Source organism: Simochromis diagramma, unplaced genomic scaffold, assembly GCF_900408965.1.
Source record: "Simochromis diagramma unplaced genomic scaffold, fSimDia1.1 OVJJ01000402.1, whole genome shotgun sequence".
Lineage (NCBI taxonomy): Eukaryota > Metazoa > Chordata > Actinopteri > Cichliformes > Cichlidae > Simochromis > Simochromis diagramma.
In genome coordinates this window covers 478,591-505,093 of record NW_024386972.1, presented here as the reverse complement: position 1 = coordinate 505,093, position 26,503 = coordinate 478,591, and the positions used below count along the sequence as shown (strand labels likewise).

General features: G+C 39.9%; 1 protein-coding gene across 1 annotated transcript; it reads right to left on the bottom strand.

Annotated features, from left to right (window-relative positions):
- Positions 1–10,554: 10,554 nt before the first annotated feature.
- LOC120738156 (G protein-activated inward rectifier potassium channel 1-like) lies at positions 10,555–25,525 on the bottom strand. The gene is made up of 3 exons (XM_040039271.1): positions 24,188–25,525; positions 14,025–14,241; positions 10,555–13,615 (listed from the first exon to the last, which is right to left on the bottom strand). Exons 1-3 carry the CDS (start codon positions 24,854–24,856, stop codon positions 12,942–12,944), a joined length of 1,560 nt encoding a protein of 519 aa, XP_039895205.1. The 5' UTR covers positions 24,857–25,525; the 3' UTR covers positions 10,555–12,941.
- Positions 25,526–26,503: the final 978 nt, after the last annotated feature.

The following is a 26,503-nucleotide window of genomic DNA, read 5'->3' as shown; positions in this document are numbered from 1 at the left end:
AGAACCACGCTATTTAACATCATTATAGTCCTGGTTAAGGTCAGGAATAAGGTTATGGTCAGGGCTAGGGATAAGGTTAGGTTTAGGGCTGGAATACAGGGCTGGAACGTCTATTACCGCGGGAGCGTCATTGCACTGGATTCCAGCCATAACCCGCCGCGTACCATAAGAACGCCGAAGGTCTCCTTTCGCGTTCCTCAGGAACGCCGCGGGACGTGACAAAACGTCGACATGTTACGCCTCGGGAGTGAGAACGCTCTGTCACATGATATGCTCTTGGTCAGGAGCTACTGAAAAGAAAGCTCACCATGGTAGGGACAGTGAAGAAGAACAAGCTCGAACTTCCCCCTGTACTGGTATCGACCAGAGGAAGAGAGGCACGCTCATCAAAATTTGCTTTCACTGACACACACGCTCTTGTGTCATATGTTCCTAAGATGAATAGAAATGTCATCCTGATGAGCACGCTACACAAACACGCCGCTGTCGGCACCACAGAGGACCCGAAGCCCCTTATGATCCAGGAATACAACAAGAACAAAGGAGGCGTTGACTGCCTTGATAAGGTAATGTAAAGCTTGATCCATCAGTCATTTTATTTTATTTTTATTTATGTGAATCGTAGCATTTTTTGTACAACTGATTCAATATTGTTCCCAATCTCTTATTTATTGTGCCTTTTATTGCAGCTTACTGATACATACACCTGTAAGCAAATGACAGTCCGCTGGCCTGTGGCACTGTTCCACAACATCCTTGATGTGTTTGCTTTCAACGCATATGTGGTGTGGACAGCCATCGACCCAACCTGGAATCAGGGATAGCGTTTCAAGAGGAGACTTTTCCTAGCAGAGCTGGGGAAAGCTTTGGTGACTCCTCTTATTCAACGGCGCCAGCACATTCCCCCCACACCAGCCTCTGCTAGCCTGGTTAAAAGGGTGCAAGCCCCAGCCCCAGCCGCTGCTCTGGCTCTCCCCCAACAAGGACATGAACAGAAAAGGAAGTGGTGTGAGCTCTGTGCCCGTAGAGACAACAAAACAAGCCTGAGATGCTGCAAATGTGATGCCTATGTTTGCAAAGGCCACTCTCATCTGAGTGTCACATGCCACTCATGTGGATGAACACACACACATGTTGAGTTTGGTCTTTGGTTTTCCATTTATTTCCATTTAGTTTTTTACATTACATGTTCATTTTGTAATACATTCTCAGTGTCTATTTGTATTTTCACTGCAGTTATTTTATGTCTAATTCTATTAATTCATGTGAAACACCACTTTGAGACATTGTTCACAGCTAAAGAATATTGAATAAAAATTTGGTGGTGATAAATGGGTATTGTGCTAATTTAAGAGCAGTTAAAACAGACCGGTTAATTCTGACCGGGAACAGTAAAGTAAGGGCGAGAGGTGAACACAATAGGCCTTAATATAAGACTGTGGAAAAAACATTGATTGTGCAATATAATCGCTGGAATAATGATGCTCCTCACACTGCAATAGTGCCTGTCATGAATGTCCACAGAAACATGACAACTTCAGGGCTCAGTCACACAGATTTAATGAATAGTAGTCAGTGAACCCCCAGTAGGTATATGGCGCTGGACTGGTTTGCACCAAATGTATGTGATCGCTTTAGTCACTAGCAAACTGCTGTAGGTGGCTGTAGTTTGCATGCCAAGTTGTCTGCAAATACCCTCTATCTACTTTCTAAGTTGTTAACTTTTAAAAATAAAAGTTGCACCTTTTGAAAGATGCCGATTTCCGCAGTAATGGACAAATTTCCCTTGAAGGTGAGCAGTCGGTATCTGGTTTGCATTACAGTATTTTCAAGTGTCACTACTGCCCGGTGCTTACCTCTGTGACAGAGGTACATGTGAGAACACAAATATCAGACACAGCTGAATCAGGTATTAGCCGGTCTTTAACAAGTTCTGTGATTGAACCATTTTGCAAAAAGCACAGCCATTTGTCTGGTGCATTTACAGCTAATGACCTCTGCATGCTCTAACTAGACAGCTTGAATGCTTTTAAACCATGCAGAGTATGCACATATACTCCTGCTGCTACTATGCAAGTGTGTAAAATTGCACTTAAAAAGCATCAATAGAAAGTTTAGACTATGGCCTGTTTTAATTACCTTGGTGTAACCCGTATCTGCAGTGATCTCAAGAGATTGGGGTTATGTGTAACGGAGAAAAGCAGAAAAACCTCTCGCTTGGATGGTTTTATTTTTTGTTTATAATTTGAATATAAATAAATGACTTTCAACAGCCTGTCAAAACAGTGATAATTTATTCATTTCACTAATTAGTTTTTTGGGAGTTTTTTGTCAGGTTAGTTCAATAAAATGTGATTTGAATGTATTTCACACAATATCTCCTGTCTTAAAACTGCACAGTGTGTATCTCATAATTATCAGACTAGCAGGGGAGGATGTTGTGTGCTCTTTTTGAACCAAGTCATGCTTCCCAGGGCACCCCTGACTAAAATCTGCTCGCAGGGAACACTCACCGTGTGCCCGACTTATTACCAGTCCTGTCACTCTATTACAGGGTGGCAGAATCTGATTACATGCCCCTTCTTGGCAGTCTAATTGGGTTTTCCCACCAAGACTTTTTCAAACCCTCTGAATTACAATCCCACCACTGTGAATGCAAAATCACTCAGCGCACATTAGCAGATGATGCACCTCAGGAGCAAATACAGTTCTGAATGAATAATTGTCCTTCAGTTTTTTGTGGGTTTTTTTTTTCCTGTTGAATGACGGACTATTAAATCTTTTACAAAATTCAGGGAAGAGTTAGTGAAGCAGACAGAATCATTTATGGTCTTTGTCAAACTAGTTCAAGGCTGAAAATTCGTGAGCACTTTCAACTCTTGTGTAACGTGTCTAATAAATATTTGATTGATCTTTTAATAAGTGAGAAGCACTGCTTGGGGAAGACCCTCTTGTTAAATGTGTGACTTCATCCGGATATGAAGAGCACTAAATAAAAAACAATTACCTAAATATTTTAGGTTAAAAGCTACTCCTGGGAGCCATTTCATTACAAGCTTCAGAGGCTTGGTTTTTTATCATGTTTCTTGTGACAAATTCAGTAACTCAGAGGAGTGGATCTTCATTTGCTTTTGATCCATGCAAGGCTGAAAACTCAATTTGTTTCAAGGTGCACATTGTTCTACTGTTATTCAAATCAAATTAAAGTCTTCTGTGCTTCTCCCCCACACACTGCTCCTTCATTTAGATGAGACCTTCAGCGAGTGACAAAGACATCACTGCCTGTCTGTTTTGGCTTTGATATGGGAGAAAAGACACAAAAAAAGCCCACTCCGCCATCCCAATCCGAGGAACACTAAAACCTTTGATCTAAAAAGTCCTTGTACTACTCACACAATTTGCAGTCTTCGTCATTATAATTTATCTTCCCCCTCTGGATTACCTAAGTAACACATCCAGTAAATACCATATGGGCTAATTTAGTAATCTTCAAAGAGAGGCTCGAGAAAGATTTGTTCACGACCCAAAAAATTTGCATATTTCCAGAAAAATTTGCATATTTTCTGACGTCTCAGATCCTGTTCTTGATTTCCATCAACCTCACATCTTTTAGATTGAAGGGTTATCTCCAAACTGCAACACATGAGATGTGTTCCATGTGAAACGTTTCTTTTCAACTCTAATAATTTTAATCCGCTACAGGATGTTGGCTTTATTATTCTCTATTGGGTCAGTATTTTCAAGCTTTGTTCAAGTGGATCCTATCAAATAAAACTGCTTCCAACGCAATTAAATCTGATGAGCTGAGCACACAGAGTTAGTCTGTGACAACTCTGTGTGACGGAAAGTGCTGTGGTGGCTGATTGAGTGATAAATAATTCAAATGTTTATTACATGCAGATGCTAGGGCGCAATTCCCAGAGAAGCTCAGACACCACCCAAAAAGTTGATTCTGTTCATCTGGACGTAGCGTTTTCAGTGGGAGATACGTTTCATCACTCATCCAAGTGACTTCTTCAGTTTCAGCTCACTGTAGGTTTCCCAACCTTAGTGTTTAGAGAAAATCCATCTCAGCTGTTCCGATACCCTTGACACAAAAGGAATCCCTAAGGGTTTCACTTAAACAGCAGTTGTCCTTCTTCTCTCCTTGATCGGCTGGAGCTTTCTTTAGGTGCCTAACCACATTTACTCAGGGCCTTCTTGATGTGATGTTCTTCTGCTTCCCTGGCCACTCTGTCTGTGGGGATGGTGTTCGCTCTGTGTTGTAGCGTCCTGATGACACCCAGTTTCTGCTCCAGTGGATGATGGTGTCAAACCTTAAATACTCACTCGTATGCGTTGATTTGTGGTACACATCAGCTTTTACAGTGGTTTGCAAAAGTATTCGGCCCCCTTGAACTTTTCCACATTTTGTCACATTACAGCCACAAACATGAAGCAATTTTATTGGAATTCCACGTGAAAGACCAACACAAAGTGGTGTACACGTGAGAAGTGGAACGAAAATCATACATCATTCCAAACATTTTTTACAAATAAATAACTGAAAAGTGGGGTGTGCGTAATTATTCAGCCCCCTGAGTCAATACTTTGTAGAACCACCTTTTGCTGCAATTACAGCTGCCAGTCTTTTAGGGTATGTCTCTACCAGCTTTGCACATCTAGAGACTGAAATTCTTGCCCATTCTTCTTTGCAAAACAGCTCCAGCTCAGACAGATTAGATGGACAGCGTTTGTGAACAGCAGTTTTCAGATCTTGCCACAGATTCTCGATTGGATTTAGATCTGGGCTTTGACTGGGCCATTCTAACACATGGATATGTTTTGTTTTAAACCATTCCATTGTTGCCCTGGCTTTATGTTTAGGGTCATTGTCCTGCTGGAAGGTGAACCTCCGCCCCAGTCTCAAGTCTTTTGCAGACTCCAAGAGGTTTTATATCAAAAAAGGGTTTATATCAAAATCTTAGATTAGATTAGAGATTAGATTAGATGAAACTTTATTAATCCCTCGGGTGGGTTCCTCCGGGAAATTCGGTTTCCAATAGCACAGCACCGACAGAATATACAGAATGTGAGCAGAAATATACCATATATACACATCTATAAATACAGAGTATACAAAAGGGATAAATAGAATAAATAGGAATAAGAATACAAGGGAATTGCACATTTCAAGTATGTGAGTCGCCGTTGGATATTATCTGAGGATAAATCTGAGGATATTAAGGCAAAATCTTGCCTATTCCTCATTTTCTCAGTAAAGTGGTCCCTTCAGATCTGATGTTTTCACAGTCCTGGTCATTAAATACAAGAGATTTCAGTCTTTGTGTTTTTTCTTATCACTTCTCAATGATTTGAAACATTACTGTATCTGCACGCTTTCATTCACAGTTTTAAAGAGTTTGAATAGAAAACCTGACGCATTAGAATCAAATGTAATCAAGCTGCAATCATATAGTCTCATCGAGGCAGATTATTTCCTTTCCTAATGTCAAATAATTACGTAAAAATAACCAAGGCTGGGTTTTTTCCAATAAAGCTGCTATTTTCCACTGATAATAGCAGCTTTAATGTTACTGAGAAAAACCAGTGATTTGAAGTTTTACAGACTTTCCAAAAAATAATATTCTTAAAGACAAATTTCATTTTAAATAATTACAACTGAAAAACTAAACAACTAAAAATATGTATTCATTTGCATCTTCTCTATAACAGTTTGACTTATCAGCAAAATGGTGCATTAACTTGACGTGGAGTCATTCTATTCATGTGGTTCCTTACAGCATAAGTCTGATGAATAGAGACCTATGAAATTACATTTCTGTAGTGTGTAGTGAAGGGGAAACCTTCAAGGGAAAAATTACCTTGAGACAGTCATTTTTCAGGTGGACACTTTCTTGAGTTACAGAAACAAGTAAATTTCCTTCCTTCCCTCTTCTGGAATCACAGTAGATAGAACACCATGGCAATAAAATGCACTCGAATTGTGAGTCATGGAAAAAGTAAAGAAAGAAAAGCAATTGAGATTCTGCAAGGGAGAGCTGAGCACTATTTACCTATGCTGCCCAGAGTGAGCCTGTGGGCACATTATACAGATGGCAGCACAAATAAATGATGCCTTATATTGATCAAAAGGAAATGTTTTAAAAAATCTGCTTGATTTCCTCATTGCTATTCAGGCATAATTTCTGTTGTGCAAAATATTTTGGAATTGTAAGGTTTTGTCTTTGATATTTTCATGAAATTCTGAATTACATTATATATGTCTATATATAGGTTGTTTACTTGTGGTATTTTTTCTTTCTGTTTCAAAACCGAGTCAGTTTATTTGTGCATTTTAGTGGAGTTTGAATCATCTGGATAGTACAAGAAACTCCCAGTTAACATCATACTTTCAAAGCAGTAGTAGCCCCAAGGTGCAGATTTATTAATAGTTCATGCATGTAAATGGCTGTATTTGTGTCAAGAGGCCAAAACGCAGTTGAGCTGTACCACCACATCCCAAATGATCTCTTATTTCACATGATCGTCCAGTTCATGAAGTTAACAGTGTAGAGAAGCAGCGATTTTTGTACTCATTGACTATGCATGAGCATCTGGTCAATGTGGATGTGTGATCATGGTGCTCCAACCGAGAGCTTCTCGCTGTGTTTCCCTGCGCAAAAGAAAAACATGCAGATATACGGGGCTCGTGGAGTCACGTCCTACTTTCACTTCTGCCTTTGTGGTGGCATAAAAATGCTATTTGAGACAGACATGACAATGATTCAAAATGAAATCTAAATTGGTACAAAAAGGACTACAGTCTACAGTCAAACTTTAGAAGCCTTGCAGTCTAGGACTGGTAAGATTTGTGAAAATGTCTCTTTTGGGGGTTTAAAAAAAGCAATGAAGCTGGAAGTAATACAGCTTCATATCTTTGTTTGCTTTACTTTCGTAATAAAGTTCCCTTTTCACTGAGTACATACTGTGGAAATTGAGTTTTATTAAAGGATAATCATAGTGGAAACCTTTCTTAATCACTGTAACTAGATACAGTGCTGATATACTTGTTTTGTACTCCACTACAATTCAGTACAAAAACAGTGCTTCTTAGCAATAACTATTTGCTTTTTAGATTACTTTTAGATGACTTGATATGTCTGTAAAATATTAAAAACCCAAATGTATACACTCACATTTAAACTTGTAAAAGTAATGAAAATAACCAGTTTAAGTTCAAACCAAGCACCAGAAAAGGGAAGAAAGGTGATTTAAATGACTTTCTACGTGGCATGGTTTCTGGTGCCACACACAGTGGTCTGACATCTCTGGGGTTTACAGAGAATGGTCCATACGAGAAAATATCTAGAGAGTGGTAATTTAAAAAATACCTTGTATATCAGAGGTTTGAGGAGAATGGTCAGATTGCTAAAAGCTGACAGGAAGGCGACGGTAACCAAAGAAAGAAAGACACTTGTTGAAGTCAAGGTATGCAGAAGATCATCTCTGAATCCACAGCACGTCAAACCTTAAAGCAGATGGGCTACAGCAGCAGAAGACCACACCAGGTGCTGCGCCTGTCACCTAAGAAAAAAGAACTGAGGTTACGGTTCGCAGGGTCTTACCAAAATTAAACATTAGAAGGCTGAAAAAATGTGGCCTGGTTTGATGAGTTTTGATTTCCGCTGCCACATTCAGGGTCAAAATTTGATGTAAACATGAAAGCATGGATCGATTATGCATTGTATCAACAGTTCAGGGTGACAGTGATGGTGTTTACTGGTGTAATCTTATTGGCACAGATTGGCACCCTTAGTACCAATTGAGTACGGTTTAAACACCACAACCAACCTGAGTATTCCTAATGAACATTCCCATCCCTTTATAACCACAGGGTACTCAGGGTCATCATTGAGATGCAATAGAATGGGAGATTCACATGGATGTTTGTTCTAACAAATCTGCACCAAATGTGTGATGTTATCATCTCAACATGGTCCAAAATCTCAGAGGAATCTTTCCACCAAATTGTAAATATTTTGGATTCAAAAGGGGGGTCATGGCCATGAGTGTATAACAATTTATACACCCAACTCTTCCTCTTTGATATACAGAATCAAAATATGACATGCTTAATAAGACAGCATTGAATGATGATGTGATAAAACACATATTACTATTAAAGTAACATTTCTGTTTTTGTTTACTTTTTAGGTGGTTTTCACCTGCAGGGCCATTTTCAGTATGTGCATATAATCTACGAACTACAAAAAATAAACCATTTATGCACAATGAGTCAAAATAATATGATAAATATCAACACATAAACACTACTTTAATGTTACAGCTAGGTGAGAGCTTTTAACTCCTTGAGATAGTCAAATTAAGTGATAAAGCGCAGTAGATGTATAAAGTTTCCTAGTAAGTTTCCAAGTAATGCTGTTCTAGAAGAATTAAATGCACTTAAAACAGTCTCAGTTATGTTTATCTAGTTGATAAATTCAAGTTTGGGAAGCCTTCTTCACACATTAGTTAGTTATGGAGTTCCACAGGGTTCTGTACTAGGACCAATACTTCTTACATTATACATGCTTCTCTTCAGTAATGTTATTAGAAAACACTTTATACTTTTTCATTCTCATACAGATGATACCAAATTATGTAATCATCTTTGATGCCAGATTACACAAATTGATTACTACAATTACAGGGATGTGTTAAAGACATGAATGGCTGGATGACCTGTAATTTCCTGTTTCTGAATTTAGACAAAACTGAGGGTATTATAATTGGCCCTAAACAAATTTTCAAAACATGGTACCTAACTTACTCTGGATGACATCGCATTGGCCTCCAGTAACACTGTGAGAATTCTTGGTGGGTTTTTGTGATTAGCATATGTCCTTCAGCACATATACTAAACAAGTATGTAGGACTTCCATTTGATCAGAAACACTCTTTCTAACAGTTATATTGAAAAGCTAATTCACACACATTACATCTAGGCTGGACTATTGCAATTCTTTGTTATCAGGCAGTTCTGAAAGCTCCCTGAAAAGCTTTTACTTATCCAGAAATACTGCTGTGAGAGTGGTAACAGACGGGAGAAAGATCATATTTCTCCCATATTAGTTTATCTTCCCTGGCTGTCTGTTAAATCCTAAATAGAATATAAAATCCATCTTATAATAATCAGGCCCCATCACATCTTAAAGACCTCCTAGTATTATATTACCCTAATAGAACGTTTCAGTCTCAGATTGTAGGTTTAAGTAGAATGGGAGGCATAGCTAATCAGACACTGTCCTATAGAACCAGCTCTCAGTTTGCTTTCCATTTTAATAATCATTATATTTAGGGCTGGATAAGTCACTATATATTACTCCTCCACTACCCCGTTTTTATTCCCCATATATATATATATGTGTATATATACACTGCAGCCATGAAATTGAATTTTATCTTCTTTCTCACATACTGCGTGTTTTGTCCTCTCTATGATCTGTTTTTTTTTCTCTTTTATTTTCCCTCAATCCCTAAGTGATCAAGGCCTATGTCTGTCTTCAGTTTTGCTGGAGGTTTCTTTCTACTAAAAGGATGTTTTTTTCTTTCCTGCTGCTCCAGTAAATCTACCAATTTTAAATTAAAATTTTCCTGTTTAAGGTTTTTTCTTCTTATGATATTCAAGGTAATGATAAGCACTTATTGTGTGTTTTATTTTTGCTTGATTAAATGCAATTTCATTAGTTTTTTAGCATAACCCAAATATGAAATAAGTCAGTGAATACAAATGATGCAAACTGTTTATATATATAAAATTTTTATCAAGAAAGTGCCTTTGAATGAAAATTACACTAATCTTTTTTCCCCAAGCACATTTGAATGATCACTGAATAATGAATGCATATTTCAGTTGGTCCATCATTATACAGCATTATGTCTTTGATTTATTCTTTCCCACCACCATTTATCTGAGTTAATTTTATCTTAAGCTGGACGGAGGTCATTTCTTACTCTCAACTAGTTACATAATCACATTTCATTCTTCTGCTATTCTTTGCAGCATGACTAATAAACGCTCGACATCCTCTGATGTTTAAGTCTTATCTCTGCAAGATTCTCTGCCTATGGAGTACATGTGTCAGCAGCAATTATGCCACTTACCAAGCTCCTTTAACCTGTGATTTTTGGCAGCTTGAAAACTAAAATATAAGTAAATATATAATATATATAATATAAGTTGCAGCCAGAGGAGAAGGTTGAGGGGCTAGATTTAACTCGGTTAACCTTCCAGCCAGGGGTAACTACCTGAAGATTTTGTCTGAAGGATCTTGCTTGTCGTTCTAAAATTTGCTTCAAAACAGAACAAACTCACGCTCACGTTTAAGGCTTTAATATTTGATGAATGCTGGTTTAGCCATCACAGCAGGTGACACATGAGCTGCTGATAGGTTCTGCAGGATGAAACTGCTCTGGATGTTGAGTACAGTGTGCAAATATACAAGCTGAGTCAAACAGAAAAGGCAATACAGCTTTTTTTTCATAGGGAAAAATCAGTGCTAACAGGCACAGTTGTGTTTTCAAAGAATTTATTGTTTAGCAGTTGCAATATGAAGTAATCTTTCCTTTATATTGGCAATAATACACAGATCCTCTGACGTCATCTTCCCTGCATTCCTACATTGTTTTTTTTGTTGCTGTTGTTTTTTTTACATTTTGATAAACCAGTTAATAATGACAGAAAATCTGCAGTCTAAAATTGATTTGTGATTGCATTTGGCACCCCATGTGTAATGGTCCAATGCAAACAGTGCACCAAGAGGTAAAAATTGTTAAAATTGCACAATAGGTAATGCAGTTGCTCATGTGAGCATCCAAATAAATAGTAGTCCTTAAAACATATTAATGTAACATGTGTATCAGGGATCCACTTCAGGTTAAATTGTGTAAAGTTAAACCCTGTCCCCCTGTTGCTTTCTTGTATGGCACTCATGCAGTTTTTCTACTAAATTGTAGATAAGCCGTTGATTTTTCGTTAGCTTTATGTTAACTAGCTAATTAGGCTAATGTAAGCTGTGCATGTGGGATGAGAGGTCAATGTTAGCAAAAAAAAAAAACAATGCCTAATCTTGAAAAAATTATCTAAATATGCACTGGATGCCTTCAGACATGATACTGTGCAAAAAGACTGAAGCTAAAGCTGCTGGATTTTACGTAAAAATAAATTTAATTAATTAAAGAGGATATAGTCTTAGAACCTTACTCTCTTTTTCCATCCTCTGATTAGTGTTTGTGATGTCGGGCAAAAAAGCAAATAAAAACTCAAATCATTGTTAGGCAATAGGTGATAGTTATCTGATGTGTTTTAGCAAATGCATATTCCTCTATTGTTCTACAAAATGACTATCAACCAAAGTTAGTCAATAATAGGGACACACCAATCCTACTTTTACCAATTCTGATCCAATACTGAGATCTTGGCATTGAGTATCTGTTGATCCGGTACCAGAGTTAAATCAATAAACTGTAATCCTCACTGTGAGGAAGAGTATCATTCCTTATGTTTTAGCTAGCACCAGGCTCAACTTAAATCATGCTTTCCTAACAAATACATGCATCCAAGAATAGAAATGTACTTGATTTTATATTTATTAATAAAATAATAAACAACAACAGGAAAAATTAATAAAATCTAAAATGTAATTTTCATTATTTATCTAATTTATTTGCATTAGTCCGAGCTCAGTGCAAGCCTACTGCACACTGCTTTCATTGACAGTCATGCAAGTTTCTCCTTTACTTCCTCTCAATCTGAGTTCACCTGCTTTTACTGCTCCTCAATATATTGGTGTGAAGTTGAGCTGGCACAAGCACATTATGTAACCAAGAGTGTAATAAAGAGTAATAAAAGCTTCCAAACAAGTGAAGGACCAAGAAAGAGAAAGCATCAACTGCTGCTTTGCTGTTAGCTTACTTAGTACTTTGTTAGCTTGGCCAATAGCAACCACTGTTGCTGCTGAGTGAATCAAATACAGTAAAAATGAATAGATTGGTCATAGATCATCTTGTTTTAAACAATATCCAATCCAGCCTTTAGAATTAGGCTCGGACCAAAATCTGATCCAAATATCATATCGGCGCATTGCTAGTAAAGTGCACCTGGACTACAAAAAGACTACAAAAAGAAACCAGAGTGTGCCTGGTACAGAAATGTTGTGTCTTGCCTACAGATTGTACATATTCATATGCAAAATCTGTTTTTAGAGATTAGGTAGTATTTGACTACTACAGTAGGTTGTCCTGTAGCAAACAGCATCTGCTACAGATAAATTTTACATTGATACAAATGAGCAAACCTCTAAAACACTTTCTTATCGTTTTGCACATTGTTTTATGTTTGGTAAAGGCTTAATTTAAACACCACTGCACACTTATTATATGAGAAATCAAGAATAATAAGTGAATCCAAAGCTTGACAGACTTGCCGTGCCTGGTTATCTTTGCTAAGCAGCCACTGGACAGTCACTGTTTTAAGGGAACTGGTTTAGCAAATGATCAGTCTGATTTATAACTGCCACTTTGGTGCTTGTTCAATTAAAAAAAGTGGATACAGCAGTTTGAGGCCATAAGAAAGTCTTTGATGCAACTTCTGGGAAAAGAAATGAAAGGAACAAGCACAAGGACATAAATGTTAAAAGTCAGTGGGGGGCACAGATGGTGATATATCAAAACTGAGTCACAGTATGAGCGGATGGATGGCTTATTGGTGTTGTCCTTCTATTTGTGGCAATGGACAACTTAGTAAAGAGCCTGATAAGAAATACTGAAAACTGGAGAGAATCTGCAGAAATTACAAAAAAAAAAAAACTAGATCACAGTAGACTTTACTTATATGCAATGCCCATCAAGCCTGATAAATTTTTCAAATTAGTTTTAGTCCTGAAGGTAGTTTGCAGATGTCAGCGGTCAGCATTCATTCTGCGCAGTTTGGGAGGCAGGTTGTCCTCTGGCCGAGTCCCTACCAAGGAGATCTGGACTGGTGCTGGGGTTGGAGCAGCAATGGTGCTAATGGCTGTGGGCAATCTGTGCTTCTCCAGCTCACTCTCCTCAGCTTCTCCATCCAAAGACAACAGCTGGACCTGCTCCTCCGGATGTCCTTGCCTCACTACAGGGATGGAGCTGGACCTCAGCCTCTGAATACTAAGCGGCAGATCTCCTGTGCTGGAGGCCTTCCCCCCAGGCAAGGCTGACCCAGTCTTCAGCCCCCTCCAGAGATGCTCCTCCCTGCTGGAGCTCATGCGCTGGAGTTTGCTGGGCAGCCTGGAGACTTGATCGTCTACATGGTCTGCATTGTCAGCTGACAGGAGCCTCTCCCTGCGGCCTACTCGGCTGCTGTTCTTCAGCAGAGGCGAAGGGGGAGTAGGCGCAACAGGCAGGGGGTTGGGTGACGTCAGGGAGGACTTCTCCTCCTGCTCTTTGACACTGTAGGGAGGTGTGGGGACTTCAAAGGTGTTGTGGAACTGGGAGTAATCGACTCTGAAGAAGCCCTCTTCAAGAGACATGACAGGGAGGAAGCGATGACCCCACAAGACTTCATCTTCAGTGTAAGATGTCCTTGCCTGGCATGTCATACCTGAGATGAAGAGAAGAGACAGAGTAGAAAAATATTTCAAATACAGACAGGGAAAAGACAAAGAGGAGATGACTAACACGCTGTAACATTATGAGGAAAACTGTATTAAATAAAAATGGACTGACAGCCAGACAGGAAGCTGATATGAAAGTGGTGAACTGCTTCAGGGACAAGGGAGAGGGAAACATGAAAAACTAACAGAGATGGAAGCAGCCTTGTGTTTTGAATAATTAAACACCATGAAATTAAACATTGTGTTAAATATTTCATTTTATATTACTGAGAAGCTCCATCTAACACCTGCTAAATGATGATGAGACAAATGATAAGGGACAGCGATGCTTACACAAAGTTAGTTGTTTTTAAAAAAGACAGCAAAAGGACCTCAGAAATAAGAATACGTTCTTACCAGTGGTCTCCACGATGCCCTCCAGAATGACAACAATCTCAAACTGATCGTTCATGAGCGAGCGCTGTGACAGGTCGAAGAACGGGCTGTTGCTGTTGATCTCATGGCAGATAGTCAAAGGTGACACTAGGAAGAGCTGATCCGCCCCCGTCCCGAAACCTACATCCAGTTCACACTGATCCAGAGGCAGGAACTCGCCCTCTGGGGTCTGCCGAGACTGTAGACACAAATGAACAGGACATTTTAGAACAAACATTGAAGTTTATACCAACACTCCCACCAAGGCAGTGTAAGGAAGAAAAGATGTACATTAAATGGATTTTCTAATCTTTCATAAAAGGGGTTTTGAGGGTTTCTACAAAGATGGAGTCCTTCTGACTCTGAGGCAGATTGCTCTGCAGCCTCAAGTCAGAACTCCTGAGATTCTGACTCGTGAGGGACCTAGCTACATAAACTAGAAAGCCTGACTGAGATAATGCTGGTGATTGGCATTTAGCAACTTCATAAACTAGCAAGAGAGTCTTAAAATCACTGATTTGAGGTGGACACTTTAAAACCTGACATTATTGTTACATTTTATTTGATTTAAAACAAAAACAAAGCAGAAAGCAAAGTGTAAAAAAATTCATGCCAATTCACAGTTTTGTACTAGGCTGGGGTCAGACTATGCTGGGACCAGTTGCCAGGCAACCAGCATAGACTCAAAGAAGTTACCGGTCATATCTGCCATGCAGACATGAAAGTGTCGAGAATCTTCTTGTCACCTAAATTATCTTTAGGACATTATCAGTGTGGTGTTTGCTGTTTATGGAAGTGTATTTCCAGCTGAGGAAAACACATCTGACAAAATGAATTAATTGAATCATATTGTCGTCATGTTAAAAAAAAAACCCTCTGAATTTCAAAGTACTGTTTTGCTTTCATGTAGAACATGCAAATGACTCTACCTACACAGCTAAAAGGTTTTATGACCCATTTTAACACACATTTTAGAGCCCTGAGCTTTCCTACACATCACCCGAAAGAGGTGCATGTGAGAGTGAAAGGGTCCAAAGCCACTGAAGCATTAACCAGTTTTTAGCCTGCAGTCTCATTGGTTCAAAGTCAGTGTGTTTGATTGAAGCCAATATTCCTGCACAAAAATAGCTTTTTACAGGCTATAGTTGAGTTTATGAGGACACATTGTCAATCTGCCAGGTTTAACCTCTCCTTTGCAGTACCTACCACTAGGTGAGTACTTTTCATGTGAAACCCAACTACTGCTACTATATATATGCACGTATTCTTTATCCTTGATCAAAAGGTAACCGAAGCTGCGTTTAAAGTCCACTGGAATAGCATTGAAAAGGCAATTTCCTTCTGGAATTTCACATGGTACCATATGAAATTGGATACTTAGAGAGTTAAAGTGGGGAGAATGAGTTGTTTTTGGTGCTCAAAGGCAGACAGGGTGAAACCTGTAAACTAGAAGTGGTCGCTGAGAATTGCTTCCATCAGCCACACTTATTGAAAAACGGGACCGTAATGAAGAAGATGTAGACGTTATCTTTGGTCCCAGGCTCACTTGTGGTAGTACTGTTGCAAAACAACAGCAACTAAATACAAAGCGCTCCCAGAACTGCTTCGACAGACCTACGCGTCTTGTCAGATGGGGACAAAAAGATTTGGAAAAATCTGTTAATGTTACAGCAGCAATCTGTCGAGCCCCAATTGCTGCTGTAACATTCAGATGGTAGGGTCAGAATTTGACATAAACAACATAAATCCTATGGATCCATCCTGCCTCGTATCAGCTTGTCAGGCTGGTTGTGGTGGTGCATTGGTGTGGAGGATATTTTCTTGGCACACTTTGGGCCTCTTAGCACCAACTGAGCATCATTTAAACTCCACAGCCTTGCTGATTATTGTTGATGACCATGTCCGTCCCTTTATTACCACAATGTATCTATCATTTGATGGCTGCTTCCAGCAACATTAACGCACCATGTCATGAAGCTCAAACCATCTTAAACTTTCCAGCAAACATAATTAAACCCCTAACGCTGATCAAAACTGGTTGCAGTACAACATATAAAACTTAACCATAGACGGACAGACCATGCTCCTATACAGAGTTCATGTCAGAACATCTCTTACAAAGTGTGAAATAGATTACATCAATCCACCATTTAGGGTTTTTTTTTCTTATAATTCTTTTCTCAATAATTGTAATTAATTTAATTTCATTTATTCTAACTAACAAACCAACAACAAAGAAAAAAACCTTAAATGCAAACTTTCTCTACAAAGTCTAATCAAGATATCGAGGCAATGTTTAAGAAGTACCTCAAACCAATGCCAAAGTAACATCTGTGACGTCTTTCAATTGTTATATTGGAAGAAAAGACCACCAGCTAACAGCTATTCAGTACTGAAATTTCTACTGGGTGGTTTCTTGAGCACAACAATGAGTTCACTGTGCTCAAATGGCCTCCACTGTCACAGATCTCAGTCAAACACAGCCTCTTTGGCATGTGGTGGAAAAAGAGATTTGCATCATGGATGCGCCGTCGACAAATTTGCAGCAACTGTGTGAAGCTGTCATATCAATATGAACCAAAAATTCTGATGGTTCCAAATCTATGATGAATTAAAGCAGTTCTGAATGCAAAAGGAGATCCAACACAATGTAAGCAATGTGGACCTAATGAAGTGTATTTTTGCTGTATAGTGGTAAAAGCAAGAACAACTGACCTGAGGAGGCAATAGCACTGAAATGTACTTGTCACAATGACTGGCAGACATGCAGGGTAAAAGTGAGAATGAAGGTGTTAAAACAATAGTCTCTCACCTTCCCAGCATCTCGTTCTGACAACCCAAGCACCAGTAATCTTTATTTCATTTTTTTTTCATTCACTGTGTACACACCTCCTAATTTCCAGCAGATTAGACCCCATTGAAATTCTCAGCAACAGTCTAGCCTTAAAAAAAACCAACATTGTTGACCAAATGTAGACCAAATAGGGCAAATCTAAATAAGTAAAGTATGTGTTAAATGAAAATATCAAGAAAGAAGCTCAAAGAAAAGGCCAAAAAGAAAAAATACTGATAATACCCATATGAGTTCTAACATTTCATACATAAACAGAAGGGTGAAAATCATCTTTCCCCGTTGTTAATGTTTATTAGTAGATTAAATAGATTATATCTTCTTCCCGTCGCCTACTGTTAACTTTCATGAAGAGTGGCCTCCCCGGCCCTTTCAGCAAGGAGCCAATCGGTTCACAGATGGCAAACAGCCTGTCATTTGTATTCACCGTGATGTTGAGGACAGAAGGGTGTGACATTTCACAGGAAGACGTCTGTGCCCACAGATCCCCGGCTCGCCTTCTTGAGGGAAAGTGTCACCCATCATGCTGCATCAGTGGCTGCCGCTCACTGAACGCGCAGACGGGGAGCCGATGTAACATGTCCACTGAAGTTAAGTCAAAAAAGCAAGAAATGCGGATGTTTTTTATGTAACAGTGAGAACTCTACTTAAAAGGAAGCAAGCAGAAAAAGCTGTAAAAAGCTACACCACCCACCGCGCCTTTGATCTGTCAGTCTACGGGGTGCATTCTCGTAACAAATAAAATAATGTTACTCGATTTGGGGATTTCATCAAGGAAGAGATGTAAAATCTCCTCAGTCAGAGTCTGATCATGCCTGGAATGGAGGGGTGCCTGCACAGGGTGGCTCTGCCAAAACAAACAAACTGCTTCTGTTTACCTTTGCCATTAAAGATAAAGTAATTCCATCTTTGATGCCTAAAACAATCAGGTCATGTCCGCTGTAAAGTGTTTTGGCAACTGTTAAGCCATTAAATGCATTAATCTGTTTACTCCAGCTGGACTTCCTGGATCGATTGTCTTACCGGTAGCCACTATAAATAACAGACACCCTTACAAAAGCAGCCCTTCCTTTTGCTTTTGGTCTAAATCCCAGCTTATAGGATTACATCGTCTGACATTAAATACTTTTCACTTTATTGCTGAGAGCTTGGAGATATTACTCTCACTCTGCATGATAAATATAAAGTGGCATTCATCGGGCCGTTTGCTTAGCTTAGCAGCACAAAGCTATCATTTCAAAGCAGCAACCTCCAGGGCTGAGAAATGAGTAGAAAAACAGTAGTTCCTGCATTGGCTACTTGAGGCTGGCTTCAAAAGCAAGACAGTCCCCACTGACTCCTGTGGGGAAATACCCAACTTCAGCAATGAATTTAACACCTTTACAGTCTTTAATAAAAAACTTTACAGTAGCTCCTTTTAGAGCACACCCATTTTTATGTTTTTTTTATGTTTGTTTTTATTGTTGATGTCATTATCTGACAAATATGACCTCCTGCTTGGTACAGACTGTATGCTACAGAACTTGTCCTGTCTCCAGCCCCTCACTCCCAAACTGGCTGCAGCACATGGTTGTTTCCTGTTAAAAAGGAGTTTTTCCTTCCTGCTGTTGCCAAGTCTTTGCTCATATGGGTCTTCTGATTGTTGGGGTTTTCTCTCTGTTATTATTAAGGCTTTACCTTACATTACCAAGTGCCTTGATTATTGAGAACTGAACCCTCTTGTCTAACTATGGTATAGATCAGAGGGTGGAAAAATGCTAACATTGAGGCTCTTCAATTATGCCTCTGATGTTTTCATATTTACACTTAGTGAACAGTAAAATGCAGTCCAGTGTGGTAATAGGTATTGCTGCTTAAATCCTTTTTATCCAGCTTAATTATCCATCTAACTGCCCTTCTTTTTAGCAGCAATCTTTATGACATCAAAAACAGGCAAAGCTCAAGATTTCCTTCTATTTAAATATAATAATGGTGCTACTGCACTAGATTTTCCCATTTGGAAACCAGTGTACTGGTAAGTCATTTATTTCTGGGTGTAAAGGTAAAACTGCTGATTTTAATAAATCCTCACTGCTTGCCTCACTAGCGCTGTAGTGCTACAACAGAATTATACCCCTGCCAAGGACGCAGAAAGCTGCTGGATGGCTTCAACAGTGTAAAAGCCTTGTGTGTTCTCTTAGTGCTGCTAAACAGTCAGCGCCACAGGGGGGAAATTAATGGCCTTTGGAAGAGGTCCTGATATGGAGGGGGTGCTTAATTTACCAAGCCACCTGAGATTCAAGTTGAGTGAAGGCAGGCCCTCTCCCTGGTGACTCACTTCCCCTTCAGTGAGAGTTTGTGTGGACTGTGTGTGTGCAAATGCATGTGTTTGAGAAAGATACTAAACCCAGACATCAACAATGCAACACAAATGTATTACTTTTGTGTTTGACATGCAAATGTGGACATGTGTCCAGCTACTGGGCTTTGAGCGGGAGATAAAATGTGATTCTCGCACAGACGTTGCATTCTGTCTCTCAATCTGTCTGCCACAACATTATCGCTTTTCTTTTTTTGCCTCTTCTTCTCTTCTTTCTTCTGCTTTCCCTGCTTGTCCTTCAGAGTTAGACGGTGGCAGATGTTGCGAGTCATGCCGGCATATCTGCCTGCCTGTCTCGCTAAGCTCCTGCATGCATGCCTGTCTCTCTGCTTCTCGCCCTTATCACTTATCTCCTGCTGTGGACCAACCTACTGAGACAAGCTTCTGTTGACACTGACGAGCACCGCCCAGCTGTCACTCTCCCCCGCTGCATTTTTGTTCAGTCTTGTTTGCCACACTTGCTGCTGTCTACTGCTTCCATCTCCTTTGTCCCACCAATTTTTTTTCTTGCCAAGATAAGCTCGTTACGACCGCGCTCTGACGGCAACCCACATGCCTGCATGTTTCCATTTTAATATTATATTTCACTTGTGCTGCAGGGGTCAGAGCACCTCTGCATTCCACTGGTTTATTAATTAATGCTGCATCAATATTAATGGAATTTCAAGGACTTTTATGTTTTTACATTAACATGCGTTGTGGATATAGGGTGGGCAGTACTGCCAGAGAGCTGTGTTTCTGCTCATAATTAAGTTTGTTATGTGTAACCATAAAATTGGGATCTACTATTATATTTCACCAGACACAAGTTAATTACTTGTGTCTGGTGAAATATAATACAGCCTAAAGCTGCATTCTTTCTAGTTCTCTTAAAAGTGGCTATATGTATGTACACTATGCCAACAAATGCCTTGAAATACACTTGTCTAACAGCACTATTGAACTGGATGCAGTTGAATGGGTTCATGAACTCACATCTAGCACTGCAAACTGGTTACTTGAATCTTACATTCAGGACGAATAACCCGGTTTTTATCCTGGTGCCATAACCCATAACTAACTCTTCGTTCTTGTGAGTATTTTTGAATCATTCTAAAATGTGTTTTGTGGACTTAGAGAGGGAATTTCACTGCAGCCCTGTGGATGGTAATCCTGGTATTACTGTAGTTGGAGTTTGATTTGTATTGCTATCAGCAAGTCTGATGTTTTCCATTGTTGGACTTCCCTACTCCTGCTCTTCGTCACAAATGCTGTGGCAGCCAAAGGGTGGAGAGTGTCACATTTGGTGTTCTCAGGATCTGCTTTTTCCAGCTGATTTAGTTCTGATAGCTCCTTCAAGCCATGACCTCCAGTTTGCAATGGGGTAGTTTGCTTCAGAATGTGCAGCAAATGTGTAAAGCGCTTTGAGTGCTCAGAAGAGTAGAAAAGCGCTATATAAGAACCAGTCCATTTACCAAAATTAGCACCTCCAAGTTTAAGGCCATGGTTTTCAGGCAGAAAGGATGGAGTGCCCACTCCGACCTGGGAATGAGTTGCTAGCCCGAGTGAAGAAGTTCAGGTATCTCCGAGTCTTGGTCACAAGTCACGGAAGAAGGGAGTGGGAGATTGAAATAAGGCTACAATGTTTAAAGTAAATCTTTTATATTGTTATCACATCTTCTAGACAAGTCCCACATGTCACTGAGCTTGTCGATAAAAGAGACGTGTGAAATGGAAAGAGGCACGCCCACCATCACCTCCTACTTTACATTTCTACTTGTGCTTCAGTCCTCTAAACTTCTACTGATGAAACTCAGTAAAATTCACATCCAGCAGATAGAGGGCAAACTCAAGGAGATCAGTGTTGGCTTTAATGTTCATAGCCACTAGACGCCCACGTAGCAAGGGGGAATTATTTAGCACTCCAGTGACAGTTTCTTACATCATTGTGTAAAAGAGTCAGAAAATACATAGCTGAAGAGTCCAAATACTCCACCAAGTATTCTTTTCTGTAATAATTCACTGACTGCACACACACCAACTTTACTTTTTCCCAAAAGTCCAGAGTATCCAGGTCCCACAGCATATTTATGGCCCATGCCTAGGTATCTCCGTGCCACCGTACGTTTGCACTGCTCCATCATTAGGATTTACTGCAGCATGCCTCATTTCTTCAGCCAGCTTTGTGGGCAAAACATCTGACAGTGACCTTGAGTGGCGTGCTACCTGAACATGAGCCATGGCATCGTTTGCACAGTGCAGCTGTAGTACTAGAGGGCTATGTTGAATCAATCTACTCTACAATACACCGCTGTGCAGTCTGACAACACAGTGACGTACATGGGCAGGAAAAAAGGAACAATGCAGCAGTGCTACGATCATACCCTGCGCACAGATTTCACAGCACGATTAGTCCAGGATCCAAAGATGATGAAGGCTTCTTCTTAAAATATCACAATCAGCTAATGTGGACAAGACTTATGAATTCATCAAACAGGTTTTGACCCTTTACTGCAGGTTAATTGAATATTTTTATTTTTATTTTTATTTTACACATGATTCATGTGTCCTGGACATCTGACCTTCCATTAACACATAAATGATTGTAGCTTAAAAATATCATTTAATGATCATTACTCACTGGCAGAAATCCCAGGTCAGGATCATCACATAAATTTAATCAACTGATCTTAGAAAGGAAGCCAAGGACTGTTTAAATAAAGTCTGAAAAAAAAACCTGATGGATGAAAGCACTCTAAACAGCAAATGTTTACCATGCAGTAATTAAGCAGCACTCCAGGCTGGCACGTTCACTTAAACTTGAGACGTGAGGCAAGACCAAGAAAGCTACCTGCACAGCTAAAGTACTGGGTCTCCATTATGTATCTAATCAGCAACAGTAATGCAGCATTTGTTCCAGTACGTTCTGCTATGAATGCTACAAATCACACCTGACTGATGAATTCAGTTACAGTATCAGGAACCGAATACAGCTTAAACTTTCATAACAATTCCTCTTTAATGATAAATCTACAGTGGCTCTGATTGAGGCTGAAATTTTACAGCGTGTCCCATGGGTGTTTGTTTTACTGCTCTCACTCTGTTATTTCAAACAGGACAGAATGCATTAGAGGCGACTATGCAGAGTGTAAAACGGCCTGAAATGAACTGCTCTCCTCTGCAGAGGCAGGAAAGTTGATGATGGTGCATTCTGTGTGATTATTCATCTGTGAGACTGGTGATTAAGTGCAATCAAGACACTATATTTTTCCTTTGCCTTTCTCAGCTGTTAATTAAAGGACAATTGATAAAGTAATGAAAGAAAAATGGGAGAAAGAGCTGAAACAGTGGCAGTAATAAGGCTTTTAATAATGAGTGACTTTTATTTATTATTTCTTTCTTTTTATTGAAGTCAAATGAAAAATAGAGGGATTAAAACATTTTAAAAGGACTTTAAACATTTTTTCTGTTGACTTGGTTAAGAAAACAAAATAAACAACTAAGTACAATCAACTCGTTGGTGTGAGTTCATAAAAGTGAGCCGTCACTGAAGATCACCTCACAACTCCAAAGGAGTGACAAAAGCACATCTAACTGTCACAACAAAGCGCTGCCGGCTATTAAGGTTTAAACTGATGAACACTGCTACAGGGAGCTTATGCGGGCTCATACAAAGTCCTCAAATTGTGATGAATTGTTGTGTTTGGACTTTTTTCAGCACCTGAGATACACAGACACTGTTGAGCACTGTCCATCAGTCATAAGGTCTGCAGGCCAAAAAGAAATGTTGCTTAGAGGACTTGAGAAAAGCATTCCCCTGGTGAGAGACTGCTGTTTGAAGCTGCAGTTTCAGTCTATTTCAGTTGTGAAATTGCATGACACAAAATGTTTTCCTCTTCCCGTTTATCATAGCCGACAGCAGCTGCCTCAGCTCTCCTTTCATCCTCCGGATTTTTATTTTTATTTTTTGCAGCGCTGAAAGGCAGCAGTTGCTCTGGTAAAATGCCAAATCACTGTCACGTCTCAGTATTTAATAGTTACATTTTGTCCTGTCTTTAGGAAAGAGTGGCCACAGGAATTACAGCCATTGTAGCCGGTTAACTTTAGAAATGATCTTTTAACCAAGTGCTCGTGCTGTAGTTGGCCACAAACTATTTCCTGGGGGAGGCATTCATCTCATCTGTGGACAGCTTAAGTTGAGGCTGAATTTGAATATACAACCCACTGACAGCCATACTGCTGACTGAAGGAGGGGTGGGGGGCAGTTTGTGATGACCCTCGCTGAAGCAGGCGGCTCACTCAGCATCTCAGAAATGAAGAGAGGAGAGCTGATAAACACAGAGCTGAAATACACAGCCTGTAGCTGTAAGTAGGATGCTCCGGGGAGTAAATGGCCACTTATTAAAGCACAACTCACGATGGAGCCTCGCTATAAAAGCAGAGCCCCTACAGCAGGGATGCTAAACTCATTTCAAATCACGTACAGGCTGATCTTAAACTTCTGGTAGTTCATTGTCCAGACTGTTCTGTACCTATAAAATATAAATCTTCCATTAGGTCAGAAAAAATGTACAATTTATCTATTACTTAATTACTTTGGTGTAGTGTGTGAACGGAAGTTGTTGTTTATATATATATATATATATATATATATATATATATATATATATATATATATATATAGGAAAAGCTGTAACACTTGGAGAGTTACAGTTAAAAGTTCTAAGTCCATGCTTTCCTTCGTATATTCCAGGCCGTCCAGTGGGAATCTTTGCCCTGAAATAGTCAAATCTGGGAATTAACAGAAATTCGGTGCATGGCTTGAAAAACGGTCACAACACTTAACACACACTTAACAATTTGAGAGTGTTTTTTATTCAGACACAACACGTTCAGAGTTGAGGTGGCGCAGGAGAAACATCCTCTGGCTATCACCCAGGTAACGCGCGTGCTTACCTTTATGAGTTTGCACCTGATCTGAGCGGACACCATGTGGCTGTTTCGCAGGTTTCCCACTCGGAACATGAGGCATAACTTCCCGTCCCGCTGCGAAATGACCGCGTCCTGGCTGAACATCAGCGTCTCCGCGCGCTTCTTGGGCTGCGACATCTTGATGAACATGCAGCCAATCAGGAAAGCGTCCACGATGGAGCCCAGCAGCGACTGGAAGAGGAAGAGGATGATACCCTCAGGACACTTTTCCGTGATGTACCGGTGGCCGTAGCCGATGGTCGCCTCGGTCTCGATGAAGAACAAGAACGCAGAGGGAAAGTTGTAGACGTTGGCGACGCACGGGGTGTAGGACGAGTTGTGGCCGCCGTAGCTCAGGTCTCCGCGGATGTAAGCGATGACCCACCACATCGAAGCCATGACCAGCCACGCCACCGTGTACGTGAGGATGAAGATGAGCAGGTTCCAGCGCCACTTTAGATCCACCAGCGTGGTGAATAGATCAGAGATGTACCTGCTGGTTTCACTCCCAAGGTTACCGTGCTGGACATTGCAGCGGCCGTTCTTCTCTACAAATCGCTGCCTCTTTTTCTTCACCGGCGCGGAAAAAGTCATGCTCCTGTTGGTGTTTACCACCTGGTAGTCCTCACCAAATTTCCGCCGTATGGCTGACATTGTGTGCTTTCGGTCACCTTACTGGCAACGATCAGTTCTTGTGCAGAATCGGGCTCTTTGCGCAAGTTTGGCACCGTCTAACCAAAACCGTGCAACAGCATTCAGCCAAGACATGCCCCGCTCGCATCCCACGAGATGGAGATGCGCTTCTCTCCGGTAAATTAATCGTAGGCTAAATGAGCCGAGATTCTGCGCAATACATCATTCATACTCGGTCCCTTTTTCGGTCCCAAGTGATAACTTTTTTTCTTTTTTTATTACGATACCATCCGTTTAGGGAGCCGTACAATAAAATGATGTCAGTGTTAGCTGCTTTTAATCAGGCTAACTAGATTCAAAAGTCTGTGTCCTTGGGTCCTTTGTAGATCCAGTGCTGTGTCAGTAAACCTGTGCGTTAATAAGACGGCAGGCTCCAGCGCGCGCTTGTGCCCGAGGAAATACGTCCTGGTAGGAGTGACTTCAAATTAAAGACTGTAGAGGAACTGCAGCACGGATGGCAGATTTCACTTTCACGGGGGGTGGGCTTACGTGGGGATACAGACCAGGGAGTGCTTTTTTCTTTTTATTTCATTTTTCCTTTTTGCCTGTTTCCAATAATTCGAAAGCATAAACATTCAAATTCACCATTGACCGCATTACTATCCTTAGTCTGTGTTTTCGACTTGTTTTTTATATGCTTTGAAATCTGTTTGTTATTACTAAATTATCGAGGTGCCCATCACCAGAGAACATTGTGCTGTACTATAAAATCGTGTCATTACGAGTATGGTGCCTGGTGGTGGATGTTTATCTCCACCTAGTGTTTCTACAGTGGAAGTAAATGAAATCCGATGACAGTGGTCGTTCATTGTAAAGTTCCAGCTTGAGAGCGATGAAATGTTTATTTAAAAGGGTTTATTCAGAATATGAAATTCATCGGTTGATATTGAAAATGGAATTATAATCTATTGTACTGATGTTTTCGGAGTAATGAGATGAGTCATGTCATCAGCACATGTTATATGTGCATATATTCTGTGTGTGTGTGTGTGTTTTAATAGACTCAATATAACATGAAAATAGATTAAAACACCGTTTTGAAGACGTTTCATGCTTTAAAGTCTTTTGCACCAGCAGATGGCTGCCCCTCACTGAGCCTTTTTTTTTTTTTGGTTAAAAGGGAGTTTTTTCCATCCCACTGTCGCCAAGTGCTTCCTCAAAAGGAGTCTTCTGATTGTTGGGGTTCTCGGTTTTGTTGAAGGATCTATACTTTCCTTTATAAATGCAATCAAATTGAATTGAATAGAATTTGGATTTCTATAGCTGCAAACACCTTTATCAAATATTTTTGAATTTTTAATTGTTTTTTTCTCCACGGTATTTATTTTTAATTTAACTTTTCATATTTGTTGCTTTAATCATTTTTGTTCAGCACTTTGTAACTTTGTTTAGAAAATAAATTGCTTATATACAGCTATTTGAATTGGCTGAGTGGTTAGGATGATGCAGGTCATCGGGACCAAACACAGAATAAAACAACCACCAGAAAGCAAGAAATGAAGTATTCTACAATGAAATCATAATAATTGTGTATGGAAAAATGTCAGTCAGTACACTAAGTTAAAACATATTGGTTGATGTTTGTAGAAGATACAGGTTTTGTGGGGA